General features: G+C 45.9%; 1 protein-coding gene across 1 annotated transcript in view; it reads left to right on the top strand.

Moving 5' to 3' along the window:
- The first annotated feature begins 6,212 nt into the window (after positions 1-6,212).
- Positions 6,213-20,091, top strand: part of LOC137541204 (ectonucleotide pyrophosphatase/phosphodiesterase family member 7-like) — a 70,622-nt gene continuing 56,743 nt past the window's right edge. Inside the window, exon 1 of the mRNA XM_068262385.1 lies at positions 6,213-6,462. Within this exon, the coding sequence (XP_068118486.1) occupies positions 6,213-6,462 (250 nt within the window). The remainder of the gene's footprint in view (positions 6,463-20,091) is intronic.

Here is a 20,091-nt window from a genome sequence, read left to right as displayed (position 1 = left end):
AGCTCATTTAGCTTCCTTTTATCCCATTGAGTGACTGTATGTCAAGGTTAGAAATAGTGGGCGGAGCCAAAAACAACTAACTTTTTACATAGGAAAATATAAACTGCAGCTATTCTTACACTGTTAATGGTAGGGTTCTCAAACGTGACACAGTTGGTCACTGGGTGACTAGGATTAATAATCGGAAAAGTAGGTGGAGCCTACAAGAGCCAATCAAAATTCATCTATTGTTTTTTAAGGGGAATATTGAAACTGCAGCCATTCTTACACTGTTGATGGCAGAGGCCTCAAACCTGCTACAGTCGGTCGTTAAGTGCCTGGGGTTCAAATTCAGTAAAGGGGCGGAGCCAAACACACTCATATTTCTTTGCTGGATAAACTGCTTCCATTAGCACAATTTTGATGCCAGGAATCCAAAAGCTAACAAACTTGAGTGACTGTGTGTCAAGGTTACAAAAAGTGGGTGGAGTTAAAAACAGATTTTTCTGGGAAATTGTAAACTGCAGCCTTTCTTCACTGTTAATGGCAGGGTTCTCAAACTTTGCACAGCTGGTTACTGGGTGACTGGGCTTAATATTCAGGAAAGTGGGTGGAGCCTAAAATTCCAATAAAAAAATCACATGTCACTTTTCAAGGAGAATATTAAAATTGCTGCCATTCTTGCACTGTTAATGGCACAAGCCTCAAACCTGGTACAGTTGGTAATTGGGTCACTGGGGTTCAAATTCAGAAAAGGGGACAGAGCCACAAACAGTGAATCAGATTTGTTTCATTTCATGGGAAAATACAAATTATTGATTCCAAGGACCCCAAAGCTCATGGTCATTGAGTGACTGTAAGTCCAGGTTACAAAAAGTGGGCGGAGCCAAAAACAAATTTCACTGGGAAAATGTAAACTGCAGCACTTTCTTACACTGTTTATGGCAGGGTTCCCAAACTTTGCCCAGATGGTCACTGGGTGACTGAGATTAATATTCAGGGAAGTGGTTGGAGCCTATAATAGCCTATCAAAATTCACCTGTTGATTTTCAAGGGGAATATTTAAATTGCTGCCATTTTTACACTGTTAATAGCAGATGCCTCAAACCTGCTACAGTTGGTCATTGGGTGACTGGGGTTCAAATGCTGGAGAAGGGGTGAAGCCACAAACAGCCAATCTGATTTGTTTAACTTCTATGGGAATATACAAATTATTGATGCCAGGGGCGTAACTAGAAATCACTGGGCCCCCCTGCGAATATTTGGATGGGCCCCCCCCCCCCCATAGGTGCCAAATAATCGTAATGGGGCAGCGTTTCGCTGTAAATTAATTGTAAAGTGGGCAGCATTTTACCAGACAATCGTAATGTGGGCCAGAAAATCGTAATGTGGGCAGAGTTCACCAGAAAATCGTAATGTGGGCCTTTAGAAAATCATAATGTGGGCAGAGTTCACCAGAAAATCGTAATGTGGGCACCAGTCACCAGAAAATAGTAATGTGAGCAGCAGTCACCAGAAAATTGTAACGTGGGCAGCATTCACCAGACAATCGTAATGTGGGCAGCGTTCACCTGAATATCGTAATGTGGGACAGAAAATCGTAATGTGGGCAGAGTTCACCAGAAAATTGTAACATGGACAGCATTCACCAGACAATCGTAACTTGGGCAGTGTTCACCAGAAAATCGTAATGTGGGCCAGAAAATCGTAATGTGGGCAGCGTTCACCAGAAAATCGTAACGTGGACAGCATTCAGCAGACAATCGTAACGTGGGCAGTGTTCACCAGAAAATCGTAATGTGGGCCAGAAAATCGTAATGTGGGCAGAGTTCACCAGAAAATCGCAATGTGGGCAGCAGTCACCAGAAAATCGCCATGTGGGCAGCAGTCACCAGAAAATTGCAATGTGGGCATCAGTCACCAGAAAATCCTAATGTGGGCAGCAGTCACCAGAATATCGTAATGTGGGCAGCAGTCACCAGAAAATCCTAATGTGGGCAGCAGTCAGTCACCAGAATGTCGTAATGTGGGCAGCAGACACCAGAAAATCCTAATGTGGGCAGCAGTCACCAGAAAATCCTTATGTGGGCAGCAGTCACCAGAAAAATCGCAATGTGGGCAGCAGTCACCAGAAAATCGCAATGTGGGCAGCAGTCACCAGAAAATCCTAATGTGGGCAGCATACACCAGAAAATCGTAATGTGGGCAGCAGACACCAGAAAATCGCAATGTGGGCAGCAGACACCTGAAAATCGCAATGTGGGCAGCAGACACCTGAAAATCGCAATGTGGGCAGCAGACACCTGAAAATCGTAATGTGGGCAGCAGACACCTGAAAATCGTAATGTGGGCAGCAGACACCTGAAAATCGTAATGAGGGCAGCAGACACCTGAAAATCGCAATGTGGGCAGCAGTGACCAGAAAATCGCAATGTGGGCAGCAGTGACCAGAAAATCGTAATGTGGGCAGCAGACACCTGAAAATCACAATGTGGGCAGCAGACACCTGAAAATCGTAATGTGGGCAGCAGACACCAGAAAATCGCAATGTGGGCAGCAGACACCAGAAAATCGCAATGTGGGCAGCAGACACCAGAAAATCCTAATGTGGGCAGCAGACACCTGAAAATCGTAATGTGGGCAGCAGACACCTGAAAATCGTAATGTGGGCAGCAGACACCTGAAAATCGTAATGTGGGCAGCAGACACCAGAAAATCATAATGTGGGCAGCAGACACCAGAAAATCGCAATGTGGGCAGCAGTGACCAGAAAATCGCAATGTGGGCAGCAGTGACCAGAAAATCGTAATGTGGGCAGCAGACACCAGAAAATCGCAATGTGGGCAGCAGACACCAGAAAATCGCAATGTGGGCAGCAGTGACCAGAAAATCGCAATGTGGGCAGCAGTGACCAGAAAATCGTAATGTGGGCAGCAGACACCAGAAAATCGCAATGTGGGCAGCAGACACCAGAAAATCGCAATGTGGGCAGCAGTGACCAGAAAATCGTAATGTGGGCAGCAGACACCAGAAAATCATAATGTGGGCAGCAGACACCAGAAAATCGCAATGTGGGCAGCAGACACCTGAAAATCACAATGTGGGCAGCAGTGACCAGAAAATCATAATGTGGGCAGCAGACACCAGAAAATCATAATGTGGGCAGCAGACACCAGAAAATCGCAATGTGGGCAGCAGACACCTGAAAATCACAATGTGGGCAGCAGTGACCAGAAAATCATAATGTGGGCAGCAGACACCTAAAAATCACAATGTGGGCAGCAGTGACCAGAAAATCACAATGTAGGCAGCAGACACTAGAAAATCGTAATGTGGGCAGCAGACACCTGAAAATCACAATGTAGGCAGCAGACACTAGAAAAAAAAATGCACCTGTGAAAAAAAAACAATTCACTTACCTGACAGAAGTCTTCTCCTCTCCCGGCATCTGGCTCGCAGCTCCCCGAGTCCTCCTGCAGCACATCTCCCGCGCTGACAGGCAGAGTGCAGGGCTACGGCAAGATGGCTGCCGAAGCCCTGTACTAGAGACACAAATAGTCTCCAGTGTAGGGCTTCTTCGGTGGCCATCTTGCCGTAGCCCTGCTCTGCCTGCCGGAGACTATGCAGGCTGCTGGTGGAGCGGGGCTGCGGGGAATGAACTGGCGCAGCGTCTATTAGACGCTGCGGCCAGTTGAGCACCTTGCTGGGTGGTCCAGAGCAGCGCTCCCCCCACGCACAGTGAGCGGGCCCCAGAGCAGCCCCGGGCGGCCGGGCCCCCCTGCGGCTGAGAGAGTCGCATCCCCGGTAGGTACGCCGGTGGTGACAGCCTTTCCTCCTCCGGGCCCCTGACTTGCTAGGGGCCCCCTGCAACTGCAGGGGCTGCAGGGTCTATTCCTACGCCCCTGATTGATGCCAAGCAGAGCCGGATTAAGACCACACAGGGCCCCAAGCAGAACAATATATTTGGGGCCCCCCTCCTCAGCCGCCCTGTTGAAAGGATGTCCCCACAGTATAGGTGGCCGGATGTCCCTGCAGTATAGGTAGTAGCCAGATGTCCCCCCAGTATATATATAGCCAGCTGTCACCCCCCAGTATAGGTAGCTAGATGTCAACAGATGTATGGCCACTTTAATTCCCCAAGGATTACTCCTCCCCCCCTCCTCGTATGTCCTCTCCCCCTTCGCCACCATCTCGACTAATCCCTCAAATAGGCCCCTCTACCATCTTAAATATCCCCTCCCCCTTTACCAGACCACCATCTCCCTCAGTCAGGTGCCACATCTTTACTGACCTCCCTCGTGGCACTATGATCCCTCCCTTGCTAATGCTTAATTTCTGAAGTTTCGGTACCCCTCCTTCCATCACTGTTTTCATACCCCCCCCCCCCACACATCCATGCCTTTTTGGTGGTCAGTGGCTGTGCATCACTGCCTGCACACAACCCACTTTACTATATTATGAAACCCTATAGGCCACATCCATGCTCAGTAGTGACAGGCGGAAAAGCCATTACGATTGGATCATAGTAAAAGAATCTGCCTGTAACAATTGATGCATGTATGGCCAGCTTTAGATTATGGTTTCTAATAAGAATATTGGAGAGAGGAGAGAGAAGGCAAAGCAGGTGGTTTTGGTGCACGGTGCTCAGCACCGGTTACCCAAACCAGGAGCCCCATAGAAGCAATAATATGCTGTATGGGGCTTTAAAGGTTAATTCGAGGCTCCGGTGATCGCTGTACCCCAAATGACACCTCCCTCAGAGTTGCAATGACTCGGAGGAAGAATATTTTATTTAACGCCGCCGGGGAGTTTAGTGGCAGCAAAAGAGCTGTCATTCAGCGCTCCCGGCGCCCAACTCACCCGCAGCGTACAAATACTAAGGGCATAGACACTATAAGCGATTTTCTGAGTGCTTTTAGCAATCAGCGCTTTCTGATAGCTTTTTAAAAAATGCTCAAATTGACTTACATTAAAATCATGGTAAAATCGCGATCACGGTAAAATCTCTCAGAAAAGTGCATATAGTGTGTCTGAGCCCTTATGCAGAGAAGGAGAGAAATGGTGAGGAGAGAAAAGCTGAAAGAGAGGGAAGAAGATATTTGCCTCACCAGGATTGCACTTTTATTTAGCTTTCTTGTATGACGCAAGAAGACACAGACACCCAGCACTAGGGGAAGAGGGAAACAAAAGTGAATGAGGGAGGGCTGGCGCACACAAAGAGGGCTTCTGAGCGTTTTTCAAATCAACAGCGATTGGCTAATGTTGCCCTATGACAGTGTTCCCACAGCAGTGTTGTGATTTTGTGAAAACAAAAGGCATGTACATGTGTCAATTCCCCTTCATGCACGTTACCTTGCCACAGTGAATGGGCTTGCGTATCACAATGAAGCATTGACCTACATGAGTGTGTTAGGGGGGGCACACTCAAGATAATAAGGTCGTTGCTTCATTGTGGACAGACCAAATTCGATCAGCTGGACAGTCACTGTTGTTCTGTCATTGAGCTACCTCAGCCCGACCATATGGCCTGGGCTTGAAAACTGCCATCACCTGCACTCTCGCCATCGTGCGCACCAGTCCAGCACAGCCATCACTACACAAACAGCTGTTTGCGGTGCGTTACGCAGTGAGTTTGGTCTGTCAGTGTGAAGCAGTACACTACTTACACTACCTGCTGATCCATGTATACACATGCAAGATGTTTTCAGGCACTTTAGGCCTCCAGTTTAGCAATGCAATGTGATTTCTGCCTTTTAGGGATTATAACCCTACTGTGCGTCAAATCCGTATTTTTCCCCGGGACCTTTGGCATGTATCCCACTCCTCCATGCCCCCCTCCAGGTGTTAGACCCCTTGAAACATCTTTTCCATCACTTTTGTGGCGAGAAACAGTGTTTGTAGTTTTTCAAGCTTACACGCCTATTGAAGTCTATTGCGGTTCGAAAAATTTGTAGGTTCTCGAACTTTTTCAGAAGTTCGAGTTTGAGGTTCGCGAACCGAAAATCGGAGTTTTGAGCCATCTCTATTCCTGTTATATTTGTTACACTTTATACACAAGAGCAGTAACATCCTTATTTCCTGCATGAAGAAATCTTTGTTCCAGATAGCTATTGATTCATCTCAACTGTAAATATTCTCACAGATTAGATATCGGGGCAAACTTTGTTCCCAGACATAATAAATACATGAGAGCTGAAAGCTGTTCGTTCATTACCTTCATTGCTTCAGCCATCATGAAGACGTTAGCTTTGTGTACGGTGCTTTCAGCTCTACTTTTACTCGGTTCATCTGTCCCCATTGATATGCAGAAGGAAGCCCGGCACAAGCTCCTTCTCGTTTCTTTTGATGGTTTCCGCTGGAATTATGACCAGGATGTAGATACCCCTAATCTGGATATGATGAGTGTGGATGGAGTTAAAGCCAGGTACATGACTCCAGCATTTCTGACCATCACAAGTCCTTGCCATTTCACCCTGGTAACTGGTGAGTAATCAGAGCAATATCTTTAAGCTTCAGCAAGGAAGAAAAACGAGAGAAAATGTGGACTATATACATTGATCATCACAGGAGAAAGATTTACAGTGAAACACAACTGCAAAATATGAATGCAAGAAGAGAGGGGGGTGGGGCTACACATCCCAAAAAATCATTGGACATGATGCATTTGATTGGTTAATCGCTCAGGCGTGCACCCCTTCTACCAGACTAAATGCACACCCTGCATCCAAACAAATACTGCATTTATTAAACTATGGAAGATTTTAGCTTCCATATAGTTTGCATGCAAGATATCATGTACTGGACTCTTGCACCACGAAGAGGTTATTCCCCTGGAAAGAGACCCTAACCTATAGTTAAAACAATATATGCATAAACCTGGGAGCAACCAGGCATTAATGTGTAACTTGCATTTGGTAGACATCAATGAAAAGGGCCAGCGCATCCTACAACAGATAGCATCTGAAATACCATATATGAGCAACAGCAACATATTTAGTCATATAGCCAGGGGGATAACCTCCCCATGTACAAGAGTCTAGTACATGATACTTTGCATGCAAACTATATGGAAGCTAAAAATCTTCATATTGTAATACATGCAGCATTTGTTTGGATGCAGGGTGAGCATTTAACATTTAGCCCCCCCTTCTTGTCTTTGCTATGCTATGTAACTACTAGGCTAGCTGCTCCTAGCCTGTGTTCTTGTGTTTCCAGTTTGCATGGTAAGTTTATGGTTCAATTAGTAGTTATTATGCATATGGCTTGCAGCTGTTTTGAATGTAGTGTGTGCGGTTAGCCTATTAGAGGTGCTGCACATGTGAGCTGTTAGTCATTTCAAATGCGACCTGTTGTAGGATGCCCTCTCCATTGCTGTCTATTAATGTATTATTGCAGAATTGTGAGACCTCATGAGTATAGTGACTACCTTTGTATTGCTTTTCACATCATGGTAAAATACCAGTATATAGGTAATGACAGGTGCCATTTAATTTTTGTTTTGAAAACATTTCATTGAGTGGTAAAGTTGGTTTGCATATAGTCATTGGACACAATACGCTGAACATACCACTGGTTTTTCAGAAAAAAAAAGTAAAGAAAATGTGTACAATTTTGTACAATAAGGCTCTATACATAATTAACAATTACTACTGCCATCCTTATACTGTATATTTCATTTATTTAACAACAGCACAAAGGATATTTAAAAAGAAGAAATTACATCAACAAATTTTTTGTTATAAACTTGTATGTAACTAGTTAAGAATAGGTATTTTCTATATTTTCATGTTCCTTAAAGTGGACCCAAATTAAAAATACAAAATTTTGAAAATAAAATCTATTTTCTAAATTATAATAATAAATAGCAGTTCTTTTTCAGCTGCATGATGACAAATATAAAATATTTTACATTTATTGTAGGAACCCCTTCCTTCACTTCATATTGCCGGGACAGAATCCGGCAAACTGGTGGAGTAGGTGGTGTCCGGCAAAGGAGGAATTGCTAATGGCTGCCACCTGTATAACCCTAGTTATGAAAAGGGAAGGGTGAAAAGCATGCACTGAAATGCTCATAGGCTTGAAGGAGTGTTTATTTATCTCTGTAAGTGTCAGAGTGGTGCAACAAAATATTTTGAATAAAAAAAAATGTTTGGTTTGGGTCCACTTTAACCACTTGAGGACCTAGGGCTTTCTACCCCTTAAGGACCGGCCACTTTTTTTCCATTCAGACCACTGCAGCTTTCACGGTTTATTGCTCGCTCATACAACCTACCACCTAAATGAATTTTGGCTCCTTTTCTTGTCACTAATACAGCTTTCTTTTGGTGCTATTTGATTGCTCTTGCGATTTTTACTTTTTATTATATTCATCAAAAAAGACATGAATTTTTGCAAAAAAATGATTTTTTTAACTTTCTGTGCTGACATTTTTCAAATAAAGTAAAATTTCTGTATACATGCAGCGCGAAAAATGTGGACAAACATGTTTTTGATAAAAAAAAAACCATTCAGTGTATATTTATTGGTTTGGGTAAAAGTTATAGCGTTTACAAACTATGGTGCAAAAAGTGAATTTTCCCATTTTCAAGCATCTATGACTTTTCTGACCCCCTGTCATGTTTCATGAGGGGCTAGAATTCCAGGATAGTATAAATACCCCCCAAATGACCCCATTTTGGAAAGAAGACATCCCAAATTATTCACTCAGAGGCATAGTGAGTTCATAGAAGATATTATTGTTTGTCACAAGTAAGCGGAAAATGACACTTTGTCACAAAAAAAAAAAAAAAAAAGTTTCCATTTCTTCTAACTTGCGACAAAAAAAAATGAAATCTGCCACGGACTCACCATGCCCCTCTCTGAATACCTTGAAGGGTCTACTTTCCAAAATGGGGTCATTTGTAGGGTGTGTTTACTGTCCTGACATTTTGGGGGGTGCTAAATTGTAAGCACCCCTGTAAAGCCTAAAGGTGCTCATTGGACTTTGGACCCCTTAGCGCAGTTAGGCTGCAAAAAAGTGCCACACATGTGGTATTGCCGTACTCAGGAGAAGTAGTATAATGTGTTTTGGGGTGTATTTTTACACATACCCATGCTGGGTGGGAGAAATATCTCTGTAAATGACAAATTGTTAATTTTTTTTACACACAATTGTCCATTTACAGAGATCTTTCTCCCACTAAGCATGGGTATGTGTAAAAATACACCCCAAAACACATTATACTACTTCTCCTGAGTACGGCGATACCACATGTGTGGCACTTTTTTGCAGCCTAACTGCGCTAAAGGGCCCAAAGTCCAATGAGTACCTTTAGGATTTCACAGGTCATTTTGAGAAATTTCGTTTCAAGACTACTCCTCACTATTTAGGGCCCCTAAAATGCCAGGGCAGTATAGGAACCCCACAAATGACCCCATTTTAGAAAGAAGACACCCCAAGGTATTCCGTTAGGAGTATGGTGAGTTCATAGAAGATTTTATTTTTTGTCACAAGTTAGCGGTAAATGACACTTTGTGAAAAAACACAATTAAAATCAATTTCCGCTAACTTGTGACAAAAAATAAAATCTTCTATGAACTCGCCATACTACTAACGGAATACCTTGGGGTGTCTTCTTTCTAAAATGGGGTCATTTGTGGGGTTTCTATACTGCCCTGGCATTTTAGGGGCCCTAAACCGTGAGGAGTAGTCTTGAAACGAAATTTCTCAAAATGACCTGTGAAATCCTAAAGGTACTCATTGGACTTTGGGCCCTTTAGCGCAGTTAGGGTGCAAAAAAGTGCCACACATGTGGTATCGCCGTACTCGGGAGAAGTAGTACAATGTGTTTTGGGGTGTATGTTTACACATACCCATGCTGGGTGGGAGAAATACCTCTGTAAATGACAATCTTTTGATTTTTTTACACACAATTGTCCATTTACAGCGGTATTTCTCCCACCCAGCATGGGTATGTGTAAAAATACACCCTAAAACACATTGTACTACTTCTCCCGAGTACGGCGATACCACATGTGTGGCACTTTTTTGCACCCTAACTGCGCTAAGGGGCCCAAAGTCCAATGAGTACCTTTAGGATTTCACAGGTCATTTTTGTTTCAAGACTACTCCTCACGGTTTAGGGCCCCTAAAATGCCAGGGCAGTATAGGAACCCCACTAATGACCCCATTTTAGAAAGAAGACACCCCAAGGTATTCCGTTAGGAGTATGGTGAGTTCATAGATGTTTTTATTTTTTTTGTCACAAGTTAGCGGAAATTGATTTTAATTGTTTTTTTTTCACAAAGTGTCATTTTCCGCTAACTTGTGACAAAAAATAAAATCTTCTATGAACTCACCATACTCCTAACGGAATACATTTGGGTGTCTTCTTTCTAGAATGGGGTCATTTGTGGGGTTCCTATACTGCCCTGGCATTTTATGGGCCCTAAACCGTGAGGAGTAGTCTTGAAACAAAAATGACCTGTGAAATCCTAAAGGTACTCATTGGACTTTGGGCCCCTTAGCGCAGTTAGGCTGCAAAAAAGTGCCAATCATGTGGTATCGCCGTACTCGGGAGATGTAGTATAATGTGTTTTGGGGTGTATTTTTACACATACCCATGCTGGGTGGGAGAAATACCTCTGTAAATGACAATTGATTGATTTTTTTTACACACAATTGTCCATTTACAGAGAGATTTCTCCCACCCAGCATGGGTATGTGTAAAAATACACCCCAAAACACATTATACTACTTCTCCTGAGTACGGCGATACCACATGTGTGACACTTTTTTGCAGCCTAGGTGCGCTAAGGGGCCCAACGTCCTAATCACAGGTCATTTTGAGGCATTTGTTTTCTAGACTACTCCTCACGGTTTAGGGCCCCTAAAATGCCAGGGCAGTATAGGAACGCCACAAGTGACCCCATTTTAGAAAGAAGTATTCCGTTAGGTGTATGGCGAGATCATAGAAGATTTTATTTTTTGTCACAAGTTAGTGAAAAATGACACTTTGTGAACAAAAAAAATAAATAAATTTCCGCTAACTTTTGACAAAAAATAAAATCTTCTATGAACTCGTCATACACCTAACAGAATACATTGGGGTGTCTTTTTTCTAAAATGGGGTCCGTTTCTGGGGTTCCTATACCGCCCTGGCATTTTACGGGCCCAAAACCGTGAGTATCTCCAAGTGAAGCAGTGGATATATTCAAAACCGTGAGTAGTCTGGAAACCAAATGTCTCAAAATGACTGTTCAGGGGTATAAGCATCTGCAAATTTTGATGACAGGTGGTCTATGAGGGGGCGAATTTTGTGGAACCGGTCATATGCAGGGTGGTCTTTTAGATGACAGGTTGTATTGGGCCTGATCTGATGGATAGGAGTGCTAGGGGGGTGACAGGAGGTGATTGATGGGTGTCTCAGGGGGTGGTTAGAGGGGAAAATAGATGCAATCAATGCACTGGGGAGGTGATCGGAAGGGGGTCTGAGGGGGATCTGAGGGTTTGGCCGAGTGATCAGGAGCCCACACGGGGCAAATTAGGGCCTGATCTGATGGGTAGGTGTGCTAGGGGGTGACAGGAGGTGATTGATGGGTGTCCCAAGGTGTGATTAGAGGGGGGAATAGATGCAAGCAATGCACTGGCGAGGTGATCAGGGCTGGGGCCTCAGGGCATTCTGAGGGTGTGGGCGGGTGATTGAGTGCCCTAGGGGCAGATAGGGGTCTAATCTGATAGGTGGCAGTGACAGGGGGTGATTGATGGGTAATTAGTGGGTGTTTAGGGTAGAGAACAGATATAAACACTGCCCTTGGGAGGTGATCTGATGTCATGTCGGATCTGCGGGCGAACTATTGGTGTGGGTGGGTGATCAGATTGCCCGCAAGGGCAGGTTAGGGGCTGATTGATGAGTGGCAGTGACAGGGGGTGATTGATGGGTGGCAGTGCCAGGGGGTGATTGATGGGTGGCAGTGACAGGGGGTGATTGATGGGTGATTGACAGGTGATTGAGAGGTGATCAGTGGGTTATTACAGGGAAGGACAGATGTAAATAATGCCCTGGCGAATTGATAAGGGGGGGTCTGAGGGCAATCTGAGCGTGTAGGCGGGTGATTGGGTGCCCGCAAGGGGCAGATTAGGGTCTGATCTGATGGGTAACAGTGACGGGTGGTGATAGGGGGTGATTGATGGGTGATTGATGGGTAATTAGTGGGTGTTTAGAGGAGAGAATAGATATAAACACTGCGTTTGGGTGGTGATCTGATGTCGGACCTTGCGGGCGATCTATTGGTGTGGGTGGGTGATCAGATTGCCCGCAAGGGGCAGGTTAGGGGCTGATTGATGGGTGGCAGTGACAGGGGGTGATTGATGGGTGGCAGTGACAGGGGGTGATTGATGGGTGATTGACAGGTGATTGACAGGTGATCAGTGGGTTATTACAGGGAAGGACAGATGTAAATAATGCCCTGGCGAAATGATAAGGGGGGGTCTGAGGGCAATCTGAGCGTGTAGGCGGGTGATTGGGTGCCTTCAAGGGGCAGATTAGGGTCTGACCTGATGGGTAACAGTGACGGGTGGTGATAGGGGGTGATTGATGGGTGATTGATGGGTAATTAGTGGGTGTTTAGAGGAGAGAATAGATGTAAACACTGCGTTTGGGTGGTGATCTGATGTCGGATCTGCGGGCGATCTATTGGTGTGGGTGGGTGATCAGATTGCCCGCAAGGGGCAGGTTAGGGGCTGATTGATGGGCGGCAGTGACAGGGGGTGATTGATGGGTGATTGACAGGTGACTGACGGGTGATTGACAGGTGATTGACAGATGATCAGGGGGGATAGATGCATACAGTACACAGGGGGGGGGGGGGGTCTGGGGGGGGGGTCTGGGGAGAATCTGAGGGGTGGGGGGGTGATCAGGAGGGGGCAGTGGGCAGGGGGGGAGATAAAAAAAAAAAATAGCGTTGACAGATAGTGAAAGGGAGTGATTGATGGGTGATTAGGGGGGTGATTGGGTGCAAACAGGGGTCTGGGGGGTGGGCAGGGGGGGGGGGTCTGAGGGGTGCTGTGGGCGATCTGGGGCAGGGGGGGAGAAATCAGTGTGCTTGGGTGCAGACTAGGGAGGCTGCAGCCTGCCCTGGTGGTCCCTCGGACACTGGGACCACCAGGGCAGGAGGCAGCCTGTATAATACACTTTGTAAACATTACAAAGTGTATTATACACTTTGTATGCGGCGATCGCGGTGTTAACATCCCGCCGGCGCTCCCGTATAGCCGGCGGGATGTTGCGGCGGGCGAGCGGTGACAGGCGCCGGCGGAGGATCGCGTCACGGATGACGCGATCGCTCCGCCCATGCCCTTAAATGGACCGCCGCCTCTGTGGGTGAGCCGGTCCTTAAGGGCTCCACTTCCCGGCCGCCCCTGTGCGTTAGGCGGTCGGGAAGTGGTTAAGGATATCCAAATGTCTAAAGTATATCCTTATCCCACAGATCCTGTTGGAAGAATGTATCCAATTTACTATGCATGTTTGCAATCATGTGTTTGTATTCATAATTGGTATTAATTATCTGAACAATTTCTCCAATCTTAGGGACTGGGACTTCTTTCCAGTGTCTAGAGATTGCAATTTTTGTTTCAAGCAATATATTAGCGATAACGTGTCTGATTGCAAAGCAATTCAGTCGAAATAACTGCACATCTGCAGTGGAGTGAGGCTGGTGCAAGGATACCGTAGCCACAAAGTCCTGTAAAAATTGAAAGAAGGATCCGCACACAGACTTATCTGGAACAATGTAGCTTTATTCTTCCAATGCACACATAAACTACATTTGATCGCCCAAGCCGACAATCGTGTTGGTCCATTTGATTTGCATCTCACTAAGTTTGATTTGATTTGCATTTGATTTGATTTGCAATTTCCATTTGATTTGCATCTCACTTGATTTGCATCTCGCAAAAGTTTGGATGTTTTGATGTTTGCTACTCAATCACGCAATAATACCTGAATGTATTTGAATGAAATTTGGCACACACATAGTACATTTCCTGAAGTAACATATAGGATACTTTTTATCCCCATAACCAAAAAGTGGGTGGAGACAAATACAAATTTCACTGGGAAAATGTAAACTGCAGCCATTCTTACACTGTTAATGGTAAGGTTCTCAAACTTTGGGTGACTGGGGTTCAAATTCAGAAAAGGGGATGGAGCCACAAACAGCCAATCAGATTTGTTTTATTTCAATGCAAATGATTGATGCCAAAGAACGCAAAGCCCAAACACGTAGTCATTGAGTAATTGTGTGTTAGGGTTAGAAAAAAGTGGGCAGAGCCAAAACCAGCCTAATACATACCCGGGAAACGCCAGGCCATCAGCTAGTATATAAGGTTTGCACATTGGTGTCTGAACATTTTTGTTTGCTTATGCCTTGATAAAGGGGTTAGGCCCCAAAAAACTTGTCGGCTTGCACGATGAGATGTCGTTTATGTGTGCATTGGAACAATAAAGCTACATTGTTCCAGATAAGTCTGTGTACAGATCCCTCTTTTGATTGACTGATTGCATAGCAAATCACATAGCGCTCTTTGCATGTGCTCCCATTCATTTAACCTAATAAGAAAAATGCAGGCAAACTGCAGCATGCACTGCGTTTGCAATTAAGTTAAAAACGGCTAACACCACTCTGTACAGGGCATCATGTTTACTATGTTAATTACAGTGCCCTTGGGACAAAACCAATTATCTTCAAAAATCTTATTAAAGCGCATGCAGTGAGGAAGGGCCCTGGATGGCAAGCTGGTGAGGCTGTTGCCTTTGATGTAGGATTTAAACCCATAACCAAGGTTTGAATATTGGCTTAAAGAGAATCTGTATTGTTAAAATCGCACAAAAGTAAACATACCAGTGCGTTAGGGGACATCTCCTATTACCCTCTGACACAATTTCGCCGCTCCCCGCCGCATTAAAAGTGGTTAAAAACAGTTTTAAAAAGTTTGTTTATAAACAAACAAAATGGCCACCAAAACAGGAAGTGGGTTGATGTACAGTATGTCCACACATAGAAAATACATCCATACACAAGCAGGCTGTATACACCCTTCCTTTTGAATCTCAAGAGATCATTTGTGTGTTTCTTTCACTCTGTTGTCATGCACTGAAGTGTCAGGCTGCTCGTTTCTTCCTGCAAACAGCTTTGCCCTTGTTTATAATTCTTCAGTATGTGAAAGCCCAGCCAGCTCAGAGGACGATTTATCCAGCTTGTAAAAGATAAGAGAGAAGCTGCCCTAATCTAAATAATACACAGACAGTGTGCAGAGAGGGGCCTCGAGGGGGGAGATGCATCACAGAACCACAACACTGAAGAACTTGGCAGCCTTCCAGACACAGGCCGACAAGTCTGACAAGAGAGAGATAAGTTGATTTATTACAGAGACTGTGATAGTATAAAGTGCTGCAGTTAGCCAGAACACATTAGAATAGCTTTTTGAACTTGTAGGATGATAAAAAACAGGATGCAATTTTTGTTACGGAGTCTCTTTAAAGTAGTAAGTAGTATTTGGGCAAGGCTCCCTAATCCTCCTGGTCACCCATTGAGTGTGCCTTAAGTGGCAGCAGCCCTAAAGCGCTATGAGTCTGCCAGGAGAAAAGCGTGATAAAAATGTTCTGTATCTTGTCTAATATATTGCTAGTAAATGGTACATTATTTATCTTTTTAGTAGATACAAATGCATAAGTGTGATAAATTTCAGTTGATGTGGGATTTATGATTAATATGACAATTTTTGTTTACAACATATGCAAACTGAAGACACTATGACTTGATGTCAAATGAATTCTACGGCATTGTGTCTGTCTGTACAGTACTATATATTCTTAAAGGACATCTGAGGTGAAAATAAATTGATGAGATAAACATTAGTATCTATCCTCCTTCTCCAAAAATGACTTTTTAAAAAAATCTATTTAAAAAAAAAATATTTAAATTTAGTTTTCAAGTTTTTACTGCTTCATTGCCTCTGCTCAATGACACATGCATTGAAGTATGCCAGAGCTCACATCTATGAACTATTGATCCTTTTTATCTTTTTCCTGTTCACAGAAGCCATTTACTGACAGGGAAGTGATTTATGGCTGTAATTACTTATCAGTGAGAGTCATGCTATAGTCTGAACATGGCCGCGATGTTCGGGTGTTCGACCCGAACTCCGAACATAATGGAAGTCAATGGGGACCCGAACTTTTGTGCTTTGTAAAGCCTCCTTACATGCTACATACCCCAAATTTACAGGGTATGTGCACCTTGGGAGTGGGTACAAGAGGAAATTTTTTTTTAGCAAAAAGAGGTTATAGTTTTTGAGAAAATCGATTTTAAAGTTTCAAAGGGAAAACTGTCTTTTAAATGCGGGAAATGTCTGTTTTCTTTGCACAGGTAACATGCTTTTTGTCGGCATGCAGTCATAAATGTAATACATATAAGAGGTTCCAGGAAAAAGGACCGGTAACGCTAACCCAGCAGCAGCACACGTGATGGAACAGGAGGAGGGTGGCGCAGGAGGAGAAGGCCACGCTTTGTGAGACACAACAACCCAGGCCTTGCATGAGGACAAGAAGCGTGCGGATAGCATGCTTTGTACCGCCATGCAGTCATAAATGTAATAAAGATAAGAGGTTCCATAAACAGGGACCGGCAACGCTAACCCAGCAGCAGCAGCAGCACACGTGATGGAACAGGAGCAGGCGCAGGAGGAGAAGGCCACGCTTTGTGAGACACAACAACCCAGGCCTTGCATGAGGTACCGCCATGCAGTCATAAATGTAATAAAGATAAGTGGTTCAATAAACAGGGACCACGCGGCAACGCTAACCCAGCAGCAGCAGACGTGATGGAACAGGAGGAGGCGCAGGAGGAGAAAGCCACGCTTTGTGAGACACAACAACCCAGGCCTTGCATGAGGTACCGCCATGCAGTCATAAATGTAATAAAGATAAGTGGTTCAATAAACAGGGACCACGCGGCAACGCTAACCCAGCAGCAGCAGACGTGATGGAACAGGAGGAGGCGCAGGAGGAGAAGGCCACGCTTTGTGAGACACAACAACCCAGGCCTTGCATGAGGTACCGCCATGCAGTCATAAATGTAATAAAGATAAGTGGTTCAATAAACAGGGACCACGCGGCAACGCTAACCCAGCAGCAGCAGACGTGATGGAACAGGAGGAGGCGCAGGAGGAGAAGGCCACGCTTTGTGAGACACAACAACCCAGGCCTTGCATGAGGACAAGAAGGGTGCGGATAGCATGCTTTGTACCGCCATGCAGTCATAAATGTAATAAAGATAAGTGGTTCAATAAACAGGGACCACGCGGCAACGCTAACCCAGCAGCAGCAGACGTGATGGAACAGGAGGAGGCGCAGGAGGAGAAGGCCACGCTTTGTGAGACACAACAACCCAGGCCTTGCATGAGGACAAGAAGCGTGCGGATAGCATGCTTTGTACCGCCATGCAGTCATAAATGTAATAAAGATAAGTGGTTCAATAAACAGGGACCACGCGGCAACGCTAACCCAGCAGCAGCAGACGTGATGGAACAGGAGGAGGCGCAGGAGGAGAAGGCCACGCTTTGTGAGACACAACAACCCAGGCCTTGCATGAGGACAAGAAGCGTGCGGATAGCATGCTTTGTACCGCCATGCAGTCATAAATGTAATAAAGATAAGTGGTTCAATAAACAGGGACCGGCAACGCTAACCCAGCAGCAGCAGCAGCACACGTGATGGAACAGGAGCAGGCGCAGGAGGAGAAGGCCATGCTTTTTGAGACACAACAACCCAGGCCTTGCATGAGGACAAAAAGCGTGCGGATATAGCAGCAATGCTTTTTGCCGCCATGCAGTCATAAATGTAATACAGATGAGAGGTTCAATAAACAGGGACCGGTAACGCTACACCATCCCAGATGTTCATTGGTCATGTTACTTGGTTGGGGTCCTGGAGTGTTGCGTAGTCGTTTCCAATCCAGGATTGATTCATTTTAATTTGAGTCAGACGGTCTGCATTTTCTGTGGAGAGGCGGATACGCCGATCTGTGACGATGCCTCCGGCAGCACTGAAACAGCGTTCCGACATAACGCTGGCTGCCGGGCAAGCCAGCACCTCTATTGCGTACATTGCCAGTTCGTGCCAGGTGTCTAGCTTCGATACCCAATAGTTGAAGGGTGCAGATGGATTGTTCGACACAGCTACGTCATCTGACATGTAGTCCTTGACCATCTTCTCCAGGCGATCGGTGTTGGAGGTGGATCTGCACGCTTCCTGTTCAGTGGGCTGCTGCTGCATGGGTGTCAGAAAATTTTCCCACTCCAAGGACACTGCCGATACCGTTCCCTTTTGGGCACTAGCTGCGGCTTGCGTTGTTTGCTGCCCTCCTGGTCGTCCTGGGTTTGCGGAAGTCAGTCTGTCGGCGTACAACTGGCTAGAGGAGGGGGAGGATGTCAATCTCCTCTCTAAAGTCTCCACAAGGGCCTGCTGGTATTCTTCCATTTTGACCTGTCTGACTCTTTCTTCAAGCAGTTTTGGAACATTGTGTTTGTACCGTGGATCCAGAAGGGTATAAACCCAGTAATTGGTGTTGTCCAGAATGCGCACAATGCGTGGGTCGCGTTCAATGCAGTCTAGCATGAATTGAGCCATGTGTGCAAGAGTCCTACCAGAATCCTCATCATCCTCTTGTGAGCGTTGTGATAGTTGTTGTGATGCATCATAGTCGTCACCTTCCTCCTGGTCTGCTTCTGCTGACCATTCGCGCTGAATTGTGGAAGTCCAACGTGCACCGCTCTGGCCCTCGTCAGTGGTGGCATGAAATTCCTGCTCCAACTCCAGCTGTTCCTCCTCCTCTTCTTCGTCATAGCTGCTGGGGCCAGCGTTCCCTGAGGCGGATGGCCTGATGTTGGTACCATCACGCTGATCGTTTTCTCCTTCAGATTCCCCCAGTTGCATCATGACAGCTGTTTCCTTGATTTTCAACATTGACCTCTTCAGTAAACACAGCAGTGGTATGGTAATGCTGACTGAAGAGTTGTCACTGCTCACAAGCAACGTGGATTGCTCAAAATTTTGGAGGACTTGGCAGAGGTCCAACATGTTGGCCCAATCGGATCCACAGAAGCTTGGCAGCTGTCCGGATGCGCCTCGGTACTGCGCCGTCATGTACTGGACCACTGCACTCTTCTGCTCACAAAAGCGTGCTAGCATGTGCAGCGTAGAATTCCAGCGCGTAGGGACATCACACAGCAAGCGATGGTGGGGGAGATTGAAGCGCTCCTGCATCTTGGCGAGTGCCCCCGAAGCAGTACTGGAATTTCTACAATGTTTGGCCACTCGACGCACCTTCAACAGAAGATCGGCCACGCCTGGGTATGTCCTCAGGAACCGCTGAACTACTAGGTTCATCACGTGCGCCAGGCAAGGGATGTGTGTCAGCTTAGCCAACCTTAAAGCGCGAATGAGATTACTCCCATTATCACACACAACCATGCCCGGTTTCAAGTCCAGCGGTGCCAGCCACAAATCCGTCTGTTCCTTTATTCCCTTCCAAATTTCCTCCCCTGTGTGCTGCTTATCCCCAAGGCAGATCAGCTTCAGCAACGCTTGCTGACGCATGCCAACAGCTGTGCTGCACTGCTTCCACGATCCTACTGCTGCTGGGTTAGCGTTTCCGGATGAGGTACAGCTTTGAGATGCGTTGGAGGAGAAGGAGTCAGAGAGGTAGGTGCTGCTGTTGTTATCCAGTGGGAGGGACGGCGGTGCAGCTGTTTGCGGCGTGGGCAACACCCGCGCCGTAGCAGGTGAGGAATCGCTGCCAGGCTCCACAAGGTTCACCCAGTGCGCGGTAAGGGAGATGTATCGACCCTGGCCGAACGCACTAGTCCAAGTGTCAGTGGTGAGGTGAACCTTGCAGGCAACGGCATTCTTCAAGCTTCGGGTTATTTTGCTGACCACGTGCTCATGCAACTCAGGCACTGCAGAGCGCGCAAAGTGGTAGCGGCTGGGAACCACGTAACGTGGGATGGCCACTGACATCATGCCCTTGAAGCTGTTTGTCTCCACCACTCGATATGGCAGCATTTCGCAGGCC

The sequence above is a fragment of the Hyperolius riggenbachi genome, chromosome 12 (assembly GCF_040937935.1).
Source record: "Hyperolius riggenbachi isolate aHypRig1 chromosome 12, aHypRig1.pri, whole genome shotgun sequence".
In the NCBI taxonomy this organism is placed as follows: domain Eukaryota; kingdom Metazoa; phylum Chordata; class Amphibia; order Anura; family Hyperoliidae; genus Hyperolius; species Hyperolius riggenbachi.
This window is presented reverse-complemented; position numbering and strand designations above follow the sequence as displayed.